The sequence below is a fragment of the Hyalella azteca genome, unplaced genomic scaffold, assembly GCF_000764305.2.
Source record: "Hyalella azteca isolate HAZT.00-mixed unplaced genomic scaffold, Hazt_2.0.2 contig6929, whole genome shotgun sequence".
NCBI classification, from domain to species: domain Eukaryota; kingdom Metazoa; phylum Arthropoda; class Malacostraca; order Amphipoda; family Hyalellidae; genus Hyalella; species Hyalella azteca.
The window spans coordinates 118731-135702 of record NW_025937069.1 but is presented as its reverse complement, the minus strand read 5'-3'; the positions used below and the strand labels follow the sequence as shown (position 1 = coordinate 135702).

General features: G+C 38.1%; 1 protein-coding gene and 1 long non-coding RNA gene across 2 annotated transcripts in view; both read right to left on the bottom strand.

The window, feature by feature from the left end:
* Window positions 1-16972, bottom strand: part of LOC108671001 — a 113998-nt gene that overhangs the window by 58657 nt on the left and 38369 nt on the right. Inside the window, exons 8-22 of the mRNA XM_047881056.1 lie at window positions 13910-14019; window positions 12678-12783; window positions 11921-12160; window positions 11591-11690; window positions 10285-10386; window positions 10031-10097; window positions 9441-9740; window positions 8337-8386; window positions 7525-7697; window positions 6765-6858; window positions 6174-6310; window positions 2176-2418; window positions 1009-1221; window positions 525-649; window positions 73-166 (exon numbers count right to left, since the gene is read on the bottom strand). Of these exons, the coding sequence (XP_047737012.1) occupies window positions 73-166; window positions 525-649; window positions 1009-1221; window positions 2176-2418; window positions 6174-6310; window positions 6765-6858; window positions 7525-7697; window positions 8337-8386; window positions 9441-9740; window positions 10031-10097; window positions 10285-10386; window positions 11591-11690; window positions 11921-12160; window positions 12678-12783; window positions 13910-14019 (2154 nt within the window). The remainder of the gene's footprint in view (window positions 1-72; window positions 167-524; window positions 650-1008; window positions 1222-2175; window positions 2419-6173; window positions 6311-6764; window positions 6859-7524; window positions 7698-8336; window positions 8387-9440; window positions 9741-10030; window positions 10098-10284; window positions 10387-11590; window positions 11691-11920; window positions 12161-12677; window positions 12784-13909; window positions 14020-16972) is intronic.
* On the bottom strand, window positions 14720-16525 carry LOC108671011. The gene is made up of 4 exons (XR_001930780.2): window positions 16363-16525; window positions 15738-15844; window positions 15333-15456; window positions 14720-14774 (listed from the first exon to the last, which is right to left on the bottom strand). It is a non-coding gene; the product is annotated as an uncharacterized LOC108671011 (long non-coding RNA).

Below are 16972 nucleotides of genomic sequence, written 5' to 3'. Positions count from 1 at the left end.
AGGATAAGGAAAAATGTATTTACTCATCACATATTTGGAAACATTTGTGATGAGTATAAAAACATTACTCACCGTGTGTGCACACTAATTTAAACATGGGACTCCGTTGCCAGTTGCCAGACGAGTCGCACGTCACATTGGCAGTGGAGAGCAGAGCATTATTGACCTGCAATTCAAATCTCATTTAAATAAACTTTGTCTGCATTTCCAAGATATAATTAAATGGAGGTCCTGAGCTCATCGATGGGTATGTTAATCGTAGTACAAATATAAATTTTCAATTATTGTTTTTATAATACATTTTCAATTATTGTTTAATAAACGTACAGCAAATTTATAAACTCAATCGATACTTTATGTAAAGAATCATTTTAAGTTTTGTTCATTATACGTTCACGGTACAATACATATTTGATCAGGTGCATCTCAGGAATAACGCGTGTTCCTGTTCCTCTCGAGATACACATGTAGAGAACCATCTGAGGTCTTGTTAATAAGTTCACAGTGCAGTAGGTAATAATTACATCTCTGGCGTAGAAGTGGCCGGCAGAGCAGGTGTAGTTGATGATGGTGCCCACGGTGCGGGTGGTGAAGTGGTCCATGGTCATGTTGTTGCCCGGGGCCGGGTTGGGGGGTGTAGCCGTACATGCTGCTCAGAAATTGAATCTTTGACTCCCCAGACACAATGAATATCAAATTTTACGTAGTTCACATTTTTCACTGTATTTTAAATTAACACCTTAAGATTAATTAACACCTATTATTTAATATAATAATTTTGTGTTTATAGCTATGAAATGCTAAGAAATACCCAATCAATATGTTAAACTTAAGCTATTGTTGATGCAATTTCACTCTGTGGATAAACAAGATTCTCTTCTGGTAGTAAATGTATAATTAAAATAAGAAATGATCGCTAATTAAAAGGAAAGTACGCGATCTGATCGTTGTGCACGAGAACGAATGTTATAGTTTAATTCATTGCGAAGGACCAAATTTGTTGCTGACCTAAGGAGCAGTTGTGAACATTGCTGACGTCCCAGCCAAGCCTGGTGCATTTGATGACCGCACTGGTGACATTGAAGCTCATCTCGTAGCTACTATTGCAGGTGACAGTCACTGTGCCCTGCGTGGTGCCACCGGTGCCGTCGAAATATTGCTTGGTCGCCACGAAGTTGTTCGTGCTGTTGCTTACTTCGATGGCAGGCGCGTCCGCGCACACTGATACAACGTACCTCGTCAGTGTTGAGTGATCAAAAGTATTGGAGACATTTTTTATCTTTATTTGCTTATTATAATATTCATTGTCACTTAATTGCTCGAATCGCAAATTAAACAAAGATTTAAAAGCAGAGAATTTACCACGAAATTTTCACCCGCTAATTTGCGTCCTAGACGAGCCTAGGGCGTCCTTGCGCCAGAATTAAGCTACTAGGCAAGTACTTTGTGATGAGGTTGGAGTCCAGCTCCATCGTCATCGGCATTTTCACATGACGATGGAGCTGGGGCCATACTTTCAAAACTCGTTAAGTGAACCTAAGTACTTACGCTCTATTTTCTTTTCAATGATTGGTGGATTTTGCTTGAAAGGCCGTCAATGATTGGCTGATGAACTTACGATCTCCAATTTTTTTATGAAGTATAGGCCCTGGTCACTGGAACTTTTTTATGAAGATATGGCCAGTTTTTAAGACAGATTATATGCTTTTAAAATTTTCATTATTAAATTGTTTCTATAAGTACCTCAACGTTTTACATTGGGTTACACAAAAGCTCTACACGAGCCGTTACAACAAAAGCTCTGCACGGAGTAACGGCCTAGTATAACGTTAATCTCATTCGTTCCGACTGATAATTTATGCATGGTTGGCAGTAGTGTCGTGCTTTAAGAGAGAAATGTGTTGGAAGTTTATGCGAGACTTATTATTTATAAACAATATTCTCGAATTGTGAAAGAAAAGTCATGAAAAATTAATAAACCGAGATTGTAACTTCCTGTAAGTTTAATTAAAGAACTTGGGTGTTTTCTATAATTCTCTCCTAAATTTGGCAAATGGATGAACAGAAGTAAACTATTTCTAGAACGATTAAAGCCTGAGTAAATATGAGTAAAAAATAAAGACCGAACAACCGATGGAAAATGACAATACTGAAATTAGGTGATAGACCACTCACATGAGCAGGTTTGGAGGGGAGCTCCAAGCAAATTCATAGTCTGCACTTCATCAACGGCGTATGGGTTCTGTATTCCGCAGCGTAGTGATTGGAAGCGTCTGCCATCGCTGGTTTTTTTGCCATCAGGGCACGTGTAGTTCATGGTGCCGTTCACGTATTCCGGGTCGTTCATTATTACGTCCGTAGCGTTGATACCGGCGGCAGTGAGTTTCTGAAGCTCCGTGTCCACCAGCGACTGGCAGGCTGGGCAACAACAATTTTATTGTGCCCACCCGAGGGCCACAGCACAGTCGCTTGCTCTGTCCTTCCTCAACACATGTCCCACCCAGTTCCACCTCCGTCTCCTCACCACATCACTGATTTTCTCCACTTCTGTCATATCAAGAACCGACTCGTTTGAGATGTGTTGCTGCCATCGGATCTTGCAAATCTTCCGTAAGCATTTGGTCTGAAAGATATCTAGTTTTCTCTCTTCTCCCCTGGTTAGTTTCCAGGTCTCACATCCGTATAACAAAACTGAAAGAACCAGGCTCTTGAACAGGGAGGTTTTGGTCTTTCTGCTGATGTTTCTGGCTTGCCAGATGTTTGTTAATCTTTTGAATTGTGCGCTTGCCATTGCCACTCGCCTCCTCACATCCACTGTGCTCCCACCATCCTTAGTGACGTTTGCACCCAGATATGTGAAGCTCTCCACTTCCTCCACCTCGCTCTCTCCAGCCCTCAGCTTGTTGTTGCTCCCGCTGTTGACCTTCAATATCTTGCATTTCTTGGCATTGAGTTTTAGCCCCCCTTTTGCTGCATTACTCTCTAACCTGGTTGTTTTTTGCTGCAGGTGATTCATTGTTGAAGACAGAAGGGCAATGTCATCTGCAAAGTCTAGGTCCTCCAACATGGTCGTTAAATTCCATCGGAGCCCAGTTCTTTCACCTTCCACAGTCCTGCGCATTACCCAGTCGATCACAAGGAGGAACAAAAAACCTGACATGCAGGTTTTTTTCTAATTCTACATGTGCGAACTAGAAAACCGAGCATTGTCGGACGCAAAAATTAGGCCTGAGCTCTACTGTAGATACGTCGACGACATTTTTGTCGTTGTTCGAGATGAGGATCACATGACTGAGCTACGCGTGGCCTTAGAACTCAATTCAGTTTTGACGTTCACCTGCGAATTTGGGATAAATCAGTCATTGCCCTCCCTCGATATAGTTGTGCAAGTGGAAGATACAATGTTCGTCACTAAAGTTTACCGAAAACCTACTGACGTCAGAAGAGTACTGAAAGAAGCAAGTGAATGTCCCCAGAGATACAAAATCAGCACTATTCGCGCCTTAATACACAGAGCATTTAAAACCTGTACATCCGCCAGTGACTTTAGAATTGAACTTCAGGCCTGCAAGCAAATTCTGGCAATAAACAACGGCTATGCGAACAAAACTATCGACAGTGAAATTTCAAACTATCGAGCACGTCAGAACCAAACGGACAATGAACAAACATCAAACGAAAGTATTATAACAATTTATTGCCAAAATCAGATGACTGAAGACCACAAGACAGACGAAAGAGTCATCAAATCAATTGTGCTAAATAACATCAGAAGCACAACCGCAGCCGACCGAATCAAACTCCTGATTTATTATAAAAACATGAAACTCAAGAATTTAATAATGAAAAATAATCCATGCGAAAAGTCGAGCCCATTACAAGAAACTAATGTTATTTACAAATATTCCTTTCACAAAGATGGTTGTAGACTTGTCCAGAACGTAAATTACATTGGTTTGACCAGCACGACTTTGAGCCGCCGCCTAACATGCCACCTCCAGACCGGAGGACCGAAGAACCACATGAGAGAGGCTCATAATGAGACACTCACTCGCGCGACGTTGGAGACCCACACCAGAATCATCATGAGATGCCCAGACGCCACAAGACTGGCCATAGCTGAGGCTCTCATCATCAAGCAGGAGTCTCCAGCTATTAATTTACAAACTACCGGATTTGTCAGGACGTTGAAACTGTTCTCGTAATTTAAGCTTTGATTCCAAGCTGTATCCATAATACCTATGTTTGTACTATAATGTCATTTAAAAATTTCAAATTCAGGTGTTGTAAATTCTTCCTCTACTTGATAATGAATGAAGTTGCATTCGAAACGTCGTAAAATTATAATAAAATGTCCCTTGGAAACCTGATATTTGACTTTTCAGTTCCTATCAGGAGCCTAATTCGCCGAATAGAGAAAATCAATAAGAAAATTGTCAATAAGAAATACTCTCTGGTCTTCAATGAAACCTGCATTAAAGAATAGCTTCTGCCAAACTACACAAATTAACCAAGACAAAAATCAATTGATTTTCAGTTTAATTTCTTAAGAATTTGTCATTGTTTGCATGTGTATTTGAAGTCTGGCACAACGAATAGGATATATATAAGGAAGGTTCCTGTGCTTGTTCAGAATATTATTTTGAACTGAAAATTTATTCATAGTAGGAAAATGGTTTGACTTGGGGTAACCAGGAAGAAAGTATTGAACCAAAATTAAAGTGGTATGAATGAATTTTATTTGAAAGATGTAAAACTGTGATTTTCAATTTAAGCAGGACAGAAATTACGATAGCGGGATTCTATGTTTGCAGGGATTTTCGCCTCTGGGCTAACCTGCTTGTACAAAAAAATTTGTAACCTTGTGCAGTATGATTGAAAAGGAAAATTTTGGAGCTGCTGGTCAAATGACAATTAGCGAAAGAGCCAAATCGGTGTCGGACTGACATATAGAGTTAAGTTAAACAAAATATCTCAGTTTATTCTTAAAAAAAACACATACATTAAAGGATCTGCATAAAGAAAATAACACGTGGTGTACAATTAAAAGAATTTTGTCTTAAAAGTCAGTGGCTTTATGATTGCAAAATTCGTGGGTGGAACTGATCCAAATGTGCATTCTGCACTGTAAAAGCTACTAAAGCAACTGTTTCCGCAAAAATGATATTTTTTCGATTTTTTGCTTGTTATCCGAATAACTGTGAAAATGTCTGCGCATTTGTAAACATAGTTAAATTATTAAATATTTTTAAATAAAAAGCATGGTGTTGTTCTTCTTCCAATTGATAAAGTAAACAAAGCAAGCATGTGTTATTCAGGCACTTCCAGGGTGAACTTTTCCACAAGGGACGCCTACTGTATCTCCTTTTTTACAACACTTTTCTTTAACTTCAATTCTTGTTTGTCTGTTTGTCTGTCTGCTACAAATCTTATAATCAAAATTTAACACACTTCTACTTATCCTATCGATATGAAATTTTGCACACTTGCGTAAAGTTGGAGACAATGCATAAATCAAATGACAAAATAAAAAATTTTGAATATTAAAAAAAATTTTTTTCAAGCTTAAAAAAATTGAAAAATAATTTTGTCAGCTACAAATATTATAATTGATATTTGACACACTTTTACCTGTCCAATTGATACTTATCCTATCGATCTGAAATTTTGCACAATTGTGTAAAGTTGGAGACAATGCATGAATCAAATGTCAAAATAAATGATTTGAAAACTTAATTTTTTTCAAATTAAAATAATTGAAAAAATAATTTTGTCAGCTACAAATCTTATAACTGATATTTGACACACTTTTACCTGTCTAATTGATCTGAAATTTTGCACACTTGTGTGAAATCAGAAGCAATATATGAATCAATTAATGTAATAAATAATTGTGAAAAAATTTATATATTAAAAAAATTTATATATTAAAAAAAGTGAAAAATTAATTTTTTTAATATTCGAAAATTAAATGAGAAATTCATTGTACATATGTACGATTTTAGACACTGGATTCTTTGGAAGTGTTGTCTTTAAAAAGTAATTTTTAAACGTATATTATGGATACCTTCCAGCATTTTTACTACCGCTTACCTTTTGAGAATAGGTATGTTTGTTGAGCATGGGCAATTCAGCACAAATTATGGTGCTTTATTTAACAGTGTAAGTGATACCTGGAGCTATATAGCAGTCTTGAAGTTCAGGGTACATGGTGTGGTCGTACCGCCAGTTCCCTGCGTTACCCACGCACCAATACCTCTGGCCGACAGGGTTACTGGCGTTGCCGTTGATGAAGTATCCCGGTAAGCATCTGACACGCACATACAGTTTGTGTTACTCAATCATAAGCTCTAGCAGCATGGATGTTAGCGTCATTCTACATGAAAATGGTTTTGTTTGAAAATTTAATCATTGATTCTAACTGTAAAACTTTTTCATAATGACCAATACGATTTCAAGGACGACACTCTGATTGTCCATAAGGAACGTTAGGTTTGCTGCAATGATGTACAGTCAGCACATGGAGTTGAGAAGGTGGGCAGACATTCACTATTAAATGGCATAATTTTGAAAGGCCCAATTAAGAGATAAATCTAGCTATATACAATAGTACGACAACTTGAAAATTTCATGATACACAGAATTTTATTAGGACAATGAAAACAGAATAGGCAAGTCCTGCAACGTATATAATCGAGCTAGATGCTAAAAAATGATTCACATATGAATATTGAACAGCTTTCAGCTAGCTCCTAATGCCTCACTTGTACGTTACTGAGTCCCCGGTAGCATTAGAAAAGTGATCGGAATGTATGCGTGACATGTTCTGCGTGGCGGGAGGTAGGTCGCCGTGGCACTCTGAGGCGAAAAACTGTATGAGCTCGACATTTCAAGAGGATTAGTATGATTATTATAATTTTTTCAATATGATTTTATTTCTTTGTATGTATGTATGTATTTGAATTCGGTTCATTGGGTCTCACATAATATTAAAAAATTAATCAGATCATGTCATTAAATTATTTTCGACTCAAGTTGAGAAACGAATATAATGCTTGACTCACAATGATAACTATGGCAATTAACACGTTTTTATAATGAACCAGTTCAAATTTGCGACTTGGTCTATAACTAGAAATAAGGCACTCAAGGGAGTGCAGCGCAGGATCAAAAATGGTGTTTTTATAAAATAAACCTCAGTTATGCGAGTATTTTTCGGTAAAAGGAAACTTCGGCTGTAGATCTAAGACAAGATCATTAGACAATATGCACCTGAACAGCACAAAATTATTAAAAGACATTCTTGTGTAGTTATTATTAAGATTTGTTATTTGTTATTAATATCAAAATAATATTATATTATTGAAAAATTTCCCATAGCCGAGGTTAAATCGAAGAAGTACGTGTTCCTGCATCTCATACAGGTAGATTTATTGACCTCAGCACCCGCTCTAATTGTTTTTTAGCTTCGCTTAGTTTTCTCATTCATCATGATGTGAATATTTGACACAGTTTCAGACTCACTGAGGTGTCCTGGCCACATGCAGACATATTTGTGGATGATGGTTGGTCCAGTGGAGAACTCGTAGTTTGTTTGGTTAACTTGGAGCACCGCGACGCCCCATGCGGTGGCTTTGAACAGCGACTCCAGGTCAGGATCAGGAGGGAAGGCGTCGAAGGACCAATTGCCAGCTCCACTATATTAGAAGAAAAATGTAACTCAGTACTCACTGCAGTGAGTGACAGAGCGCGCATTTTCTCGTCGATGAAAACTTGAGGTCACGGACAGACGGACGGACAGACGGACAGACAGACAGACGGACATGGCGAGCGCAATAGTGCATTTTTTCCATAATTGAGAAAATGCGCTAAAAAGATTCAACGGAACAGGCTTGAAGAGCGTGACATCCATTAATGTTCATATACTGACATGGGTTTAACTTTTATTTACGAAACCTACCTTACATATGGCAGTATTTCGGAAATATAAGAAGTTTTATCTAATTGAGTCTTGTGCGAGTTATGCTTCATTTAGATGTGCAAATTGACATCCCTACCTTTGAGGATGTATTGAGCCTATCATATTCATGCTGTTATATTACATAAATACAATTAGCACACGACGTATCTGGAAAACTTGTTTACCTCGACACTTAAAAAATGTTGTTACTGATTCACTAGAAGCTGTATGTTCTTTTAAACATTGATGCTCACGACGAGACTATGAAAGAAATTTTTAGAAATGAAATGTTCGAATTTTCAAGTGACTGCAGATTTGTATAAAATTTGTAAAGGATTTTTTCTAAGTGACTTAAGTTTGGTTTGGTTTTTCTCACCTCTCAGGAAGTCCCAGCAACACATTCATTGGAAAAGTTCCTTTTTGCTTCTGGAAGAAGGAATAGGATTGAATTGTTTGGGTAGAACGATAATTAAACTGGGGAGTTTTGGTGTTGGCATATAAAATTGAAAGGAAATTTCAGATTATATTGATTGCACAACATTCCATTCAATCCTAAAATAGCATTTAGCTAGATTGTGCTAAGTTTCCTTGATTATAGAACAATTTTCTACCTATTAAAAAAAAGTAATCCTGATTCATATGTTATACATGGTTCTGCTTACGCTTCTTGCATGGGCTGACACCACACACACTTTTACACACCACACACCTGTACGCACCACACACTACGCACCACACACCTGCACGCACCACACACGTGCACGCACCACACACCTGCACGCACCACACACGTGCACGCACCACACACCTGCACGCACCACACACCTGCACGCACCACAAACCTGCATGCACCACACACGTGCATGCACCACACACCTGCACGCACCGCACACATGCACGCACCACACACATGCACGCACCACAACGTTTTAATAGAGCAAGTTGTATGTTTAAAAAATTTATGGGTTTATTATTTTTTATAGAGTGGACGGGATTTTTCGTATAATATTTTCAGCTATATGAATGCACAAAAATTATTATGTAGTGCCCGTGAATTAGCATAATCTGGGTTATATAATGGCAGTTAAAATGTGAGGGGATCATACAACGTTTTTTATTGTGTTGCAAAACTGTATACTAACGAAATTGTACTTGCATTTATTCGTTGTGCTGTGAGGTTTTGTGGGTGTCATATGATTCTTGCGTTATATGGTACACACCTGTAAACCCATTCCCATAAACCGGCGCATCAGCGTGACCTTGGACTACGACGTCCTAAACTCATCAGAAGGTCATAAGGCCCTAGATACGCACGCACAGAACTTACGCACCAGCTCACGCAGCCGCCATATACGAACCTGCGAACACTACATGCACCTCCGTACACCACGCGCATCGAGACAAGACAAGATCCCATCGATTAATAGCATAGAGCAGTTCATGCCGGGGTCGTGTTTCAGGTACGACTGCAAAGATTCACCTGAATAAACATGACGAGACTCTCCAGGTCCCCACGTGACGTAGGGCGCGCTAGAGCTCCTCCTGTCGCACTGCAGTTCTCCTGAAGGGATGCGAGCTGAGATAAGAAGGTCCCGTAAGTAACGTCTGCTGCAATCCAATGGTCGCGTATATAATAGCAGCTGCCGCCGCCCTCAGCACGCGTGTACTGCGTAGGGCAGGCGGCCGGCTTCATACAACCGTAGCCGGTTTCTGAAGAGCAACGGCCCAGTACGACTGCATTTTGTACAAGAAACAGACACCGGGTAGAGCTACTGCTAACCTGAAAAAAATTACAAATGATGGATCAGAGGCAAGCATTGTTTGCCATCAAAAATATGTCGTTCATATTAGGAAAATCTTTAAATTTTATTCTAATTTGTTGCCACATGAGGGATAATATCTTTACCGGGTAATTAGCTCACTATCATCTGTATAAACTCGTGTATGCTGGTCTCTCCATTAAACAGATATTGACAGCTTGCAGATATTGACAGCTTAAACAGATATTGACAAAAAGAAACTGTTTGAAATGAAAGTAGGCGATAACCGACGTCAGAATTAATTACGTACGTCACATGAAGCATTTGTGTGACAATCGTAGAAGCTTGAAACATTTGTAGGATTGTCGAACTTGTACCTGGCAGAAGAAAAGTCATTCACTCTTTGATGACTAATGATTACATCAATTTACTATCATTTAAAATGAAATGTTCTTACAAAAAATTGTCAAATATTTCCATCGTTGTGATTTATACAAGGTTTATGTCACAGGTTCCGGGATTGAGTTTATTTGCTGAATTGTAAGAGACCGAAATTAACTGTACCGGCCACCGTGCGCTGTGTAGAACCAACGTGTAGAACTGATGTGGACGTCACTCACGTTATCATACTGCAGGTGCACTAAGTTGGCTCCTTGAGCTGTGCACCTGGTAGGGTTCAATTAATTTGAGGAACGGAGAAAAATGGATCATGTATGTCCAAAATGAAATCATCGATCATGTAGCTCCATTAGGATGAAGTGCAAAACCGATTATCTGAAACCGCTCGATCTATGACCCTGATATTTTACACAAATACAAGAGAAACACTCATAAGCTGTATAACGTTGTTAAAATAAAAATTGTGTGCAATATAATAACTTCGGTTTACCCATCGGAACGTAGGTCGCTCCCGCATCGCCATTATATGCCTAATATTTAAATCCTTAGTAGATGGTTGATGACGGTTTTTTTTGAGAAGCCAGTGTTCACGAAAAGTATCATGGTAGAAAAAAATGATAACCTGAACTGTTGCTTTTAACTCCACTCCAATTAATGACCAGCGACCGCACTTAACGGTGGCAATAGCTGACAAAATCATATGAATAGGATGGCAGCATGAATTAAGAAGCTTGGAAGTTTGTTCAAAATCTCAATGAGTGCAAAAGAAAAAATTGAAATTGGACAGGCAGTAAGAGATAACTATAAAGCTTTACTGGGAATGGAAATGGACTTTTAAAGCCATTTGAATTTATTGGCGAAGCTATTAGTATGATTAATTTATATAATTAATTTAGAATGTTTATTTTATTGGACTGTTTAATCAAGAATTATTTTGATGAATCTGAAGCTACAACATTGCGAATAAACTGTTAAAACATCAATCGCCCGGTCGCTGCTTCCACCTAGTTCCCTATTATTTAAAACCATGAGTTGATGTGAGTGACCGCTAACATTTTTTAAATTGTGTAGAAAATCTTTCGTGAAATGAATGGACAAAAAAATAAAAAAAACTGTGTTAAACTATCAATAAGCTAAAGAAGTGAATTTTAGCGAGCATATAATCGTGATGAAGATGTCAACTTGCGGGTCAATATTGTCATTGGCGTAGCGAGTGCTCAAAAGGTCTCTTATAGGGATAACAGTTTGAGATGAGAACGACATGGAAAATTCTATTGAAAATTTGAACGACCATTGTTATTGAATATGTAATCAAAAAACAAAGAGTTCTTTGTAATACTCAACATGCACCTGAATATCAAAATATTTTATTTTGATATTCAGGATTATTTAATATTTGATTTTTTTGGATATTTGATTTGATTTTTATTTTTTATTAAAATATTTTATTTTATTTAACAACTGAACTTACATGTAAGCCGCGTTGAGGAAGCTGGTCGCTGTGGGATTTTCTGTGAACTTGTAGCACTCGTCGACTTTTTGGCTTTCTTTGAAGCCGTCCGAACAAGTGACTGAGGAAAAGATTTCGCCCGAGATGAAAATTTGTACAAGATACTTGATTCGGTTAACAATGTAAGAGACAGTTATTGCGTAATGGAATGCACGTGGTTTTTTACTGTCAACTCCACTAGAGCGCTGAACTTACAGAATGGTATTAACTCGACAAATATACATACTAACACGTAATTTATACACATGCACTATATGTTCCGTGTTCGGTCCGACCACTTAGCTCACTAACATGTACACGGTAAGGTGATGTTCCTGTCCCACCGCGGAGGGTTACCGCTCAGGCAAGTCACACTTCCCTCAAATGTTCGGCCTCCGTTGTCGTTTCCCTCCAAGTAGAACTCTCCCCCCAGGCACGTGTAGCTGAGGTTCGCCCCAGGTAGACGATCGTGCGGGAAGTTCAGTACCGAAGTGGTGGCTTTCCATGAATCAGAATCGATGTCGCCCGTTATCATGAGTGGGCAGCTGGTGTCTGTCAAATAGTGGGCAGCTGGTCTCTGTCAAATAAGATGAGTGGGCAGCTGGTCTCTGTCAAATAAGGAGAGTGGGCAGCTGGTCTCTGTCAAATAAGGTGAGTGGGCAGCTGGTCTCTGTCAAACAAGGTGAGTGGGGAGCTTGTCTCTGTCAAATAAGGTGAGTGGGCAGCTGGTCTCTGCCAAATAAGGTGAGTGGGCAGCTGGTCTCTGTCAAGCAAGGTGAGTGGGGAGCTGGTCTCTGTCAAATAAGATGAGTGGGCAGCTGGTCTCCGTCAAGCAAGGTGAGTGGGGAGCTGGTCTCTGTCAAATAAGTGGAACAGCAAAAATCCAGACTAATTCTAAAATTCAATTCGATTGCAGCTGTTTGTGAGGTGTTTTTCGTTACTGCGTCGTTTTATTGTAGTTTTTATAATACTATAATTTGTGATTCAGGAAAGGGTTACTGCTATTCATAAAAAATTCTTTTTGCTGTTCTAGTTTGGTCTATTTTCCTTGTGCGACTCTGCATCTTACTTTCATCGATGGACTTCGGTCGAATGTATATCGTGGCCGTCGCTATGGCAGGAACCCAGCCCCATTGCATGGAGCAGGTCATGGCGGGGTCGTGTTTCAGGTAAGACTGCAAAGATTCAATATTAAGAACCTTATACTGTGTTCTCAAACGAATGATCGATGCTTCGTAGCATTAAATTGAATTCTCGCTAGTTCTTCTAAGGGTCCAGCCTGGGCCATACTTTCAAAACTCGCTAAGTGAACGTAAGTACTTACGCTCTATTTCATTTTCCACGATTGGTGGATTTTGCTTGAAAGGCCGTCAGTGATTGGCTGATGAACTTACGATCTCTTAACTTTTTTTTGAAAGTATGGCCTCAGTTAGTTAATGTGAACTCCAGGTGCAGTTTTACGCAGCTGAAGAATCTACGTTAACGTAGATTCTTACATAATTGTAATTGTTTTTGTCTTAATTGAGATAAAATTTTCTTTAAAAATTACAATCTAGTTCGTGAATTTGGTGAGCTAGCAATGAACGGGTAACTTGACTGCTCGATTCTAGTTGTGCGGGAGTCGATGTTTAGCGAGCATAAATGTTATAACTTCTTACCAACCTGTTAACCTAATCCGATTTCTGTACATGCATTCTAAATGTGTACAATTTTGTACAAAACATAATTTACATATTTACACGTGAAACACGGATTCTTATGTTCCTGCTAGCGTTCATTCTTCGTGTGCTGGATTATCTGTCGATAGACATTATAATTTATTAGGATTCATACATGAATTGATTCGAAAAATTTGGGTGTAATTATTCAATATTTTAACTTTTCCATCCTTTGCTTAGGTTTTACTCGATTTTCTTTTCATGAAAATACTGATATATGTACATATCTTTACCCTATACAAATTTATTCTACGTTATGACTGGATACATTTTTTGATCAATTTTAAATTCCACATATCGCAATCCGTGGAAATAGTAAAATTTTTTGCTTGCTAATTCCTATATTTATTACCTATAATGGAATCTCCAAAGTAATTGATGAAATTACGCATTAATTTCATCATTCATATTAAGTAGACTATCGCTCCACTGGACAATAAGCACCTAACTTTCAGCGATTTCTATGCTATTGGGTTCATCTATCGATAAAAATTTCTCTTAAATGACAACTATGAAGTTTTTATTCAAGCAACCTAATTCAGAAGATTTATAAATTTTCTCAGTCGAGTTGAAATAAACTAACTCCTTTTCTATCTTTGATGAGTTGACACGTCGAAGTGTCGTTGTTGGCGATCCACGGAGTCCACCAATCGAATTGGAAGTCCACACCCAGGCTGTGCCACAGCGCGTCGCCTGAACAGATAGGAATAAGTCTGTGGCGATACGCCACTAAATTGTCTATGAATATTTTTATCTTGCAGGTCGGTTTCTCTAAATACATGTAGCGGCCTACGTACACGTAGCTTCATGTGCCGAACAATAACTTCAGATTTGTTAAATTATTTATCTAAGTCATTTGGAAAATGGTACCGCCTAATTTTTTGTCGCAGAATCTCTGACTCCACAAAGATGTCAGTTTAATGCAATAATGATGGCAATAGTGATGATGATGAAGACGATGAGTTAGTCGCTCTTGTCTCAGGTTCGGGAAGTCAGTTTTTGAGTTGACGCCGGGTTGTAAGTCCCGTCTTTACTGTGAGTCAGCAATAGGAGGGTTCCGTCAGTCCGTGGTCGTAATCAGGGCCACCTCAGCCAGACCTATCAGGCATACCAGCGTCTCCGTGGTAATTGCCGATGAATCTGGGCGCTTCTTACAACATATAAGTAAAAAACTGTATTTAGCATACCAGCGTCTCCATGGTTATTGCCGATGAATCTGGGCTAACGGTACAAGCGATTAGAGTTTTTACCGTAAGATTAGCCTTATCGTACAGTATTTATTGCCATTATTATTATTTATTGCTATTATTATTATTTAGTATTTGCTATTATTATTTGCTATTTGTTATTGCTATTATTATTATTTAGTATTTGTTCGCTTACGTTCATCACGACCGCAGCTTCGGAACTTCCAACTGATCCCGTTAGTTTATGCCAGTTGTCTAGCCCTGCCATGTGGGAAATAAGGAATATAATTACTTGAAAATTTTTGTAACAGCAAATCTCTTACATTTTCTACATAAAGTGCTCCTTTACTTTAATTAGGCCATTCAATAAATTGGTATGTATACGATATAATTACTCGAAAATTTTGTAACCGAACTTTCACATTTTTTACATGGAGGGCTCCTTTACTTTAATTAGGCCATTCAATAAATTGGTATCTATACGAATATCGTGGTAGAGTACAACATTAACAAATGTATTGGTGGTATTGTAGCAAAATACTTGTATATGTTGGAACAAATATTATCTTAAGTTCGTTCGAATTTGTTGGAGCCTTGTGTATAAAATGCCATGCAATAAGTAAGATGACGGCGAGTTCTTGCGACAAGCTAATTTACCATCCTTATAAAACATGTCATTCGGCGCTACGAGCTATTCATTTCACACCTGAAAAAATTATAGCTAAGACGAACCGTAATAATTTCTCACAAATTTATAAATTCTTTGGGTATAAAAATACTATTAATTTAATTCAATACCCTATCGATGAGGATATTCACCAATGCTGTAGGGACAAGAGTGGGAAGTTTCCACGGAACTCAGGCCCAGAATGTTTTGACTCGCCGTCGACTGGCAGTAGACGACCGTCCAACCTCCGCCTGACGCTTCCAATTCACATGTGACCTGCAGCCACAATCTCATGTTATACGCTAATTTATAATAATAATAATAATAATACTAAAAATAATAATAATAGTAATAATAATAATAATTCTATTCTATTCTATTCTATTCTATTCTATTTTATTCTATTCTATTCTATTCTATTCTATTCTATTCTATTCTATTCTATTCTATTCTATTGTATTCTATTCTATTCTTTTCTATTCTATTTTATTCTTTTCTTTTCTATTCTATTCTATTCTATTCTATTCTATTCTATTCTATATCTGCTACACACTTACGTTGACCGGTGGGTCGGCTGGGAGCCCCGATGGGATGACTTGGTACGTGCCGCTGTCGGTGATACCGAGAGTCTGCACGTCGGCGCAGTGCCTCGGAATCACGCATGCTGACAACAAAAGTTTTTTGAAGCAAATTAAATTTTTTATGGTAAATATGTTAATATACGCTATAGTAATGTGACTTACACTGATAGATTTCACTGTTAATGCCGCATATATCGCATAGCGTTTATAGTAAATGTAACAATCATACTGTACTCACTTGCTGTTAGCCTAAAGTTTATTCCAGCTCATGCTGCATCTCATTCCGACAAGAACGTAAACGATTAAAATTTCTCATCTTGAATCATAGATAACTGAGACCTTGAGAGGAACATCCTGCGGCTATATTTGTAACAATTAAAATAATTAAGTCCGATACTTTTAAAATGCTAACCTTTTAACGGTCCTTGAAGGCTTAACCAGAACTGTAATAATGTAACAAAATACTCTAGTAGAGTTTGACAGACCAAAACCCCCAAGATTTGAATTTCAGTTCATCCATAGTTCAAGTTCATTTTCCATTGAACATTAGACCAATGATGACTATGGACGATAATGTTGCGATCTTCTGCGATAGACATACCTTGAGCGCAGATGTCGTATACGTCGCTCCAGGTATTGGTGGTTGTGTCGCAAGAACTATTCTGCTGCGCGGCGCCGCTCAGGAAAAAGAAGCCGTCATTGCAGGTGTAGGTGTAGACGCCGTCTGCGGTGTTCAGACTTGTAGCGTTGTCCAGGACGGGCGGCCTTATGCTGGCACAATTCCCGTTGTTGAAACCTGATAAATATAAATAATTATTCCAAGCTCCAAGACTCTGGAAAGGTATAAGTTAACTACACACCAACACAAAGAGAAACTTATACAATATCATCACTATTCTATATAAATAAACTATAAGAGCGTCGATTTCCATATGCTGGAGCACGTATAAAATCTTACTCAATAATGATGCTTTAAAATTTTAAATAAATGTTTAGCCTCATTTGCGTCAGAAAATTCACAATATCATTAACAATAAATATTTGCAGAACATATATATAAATGATTTTATTTTAATAACTTTCATGTATATACGACGAGATGTTTCGCTATTGTCTCGGAAAACGATATCCTAAGTTATATTTCCAATTTCCATGGGATATTGGAATAACACTTATTTTAGAAGAAATACAATGTATAAATTCAAAGAATC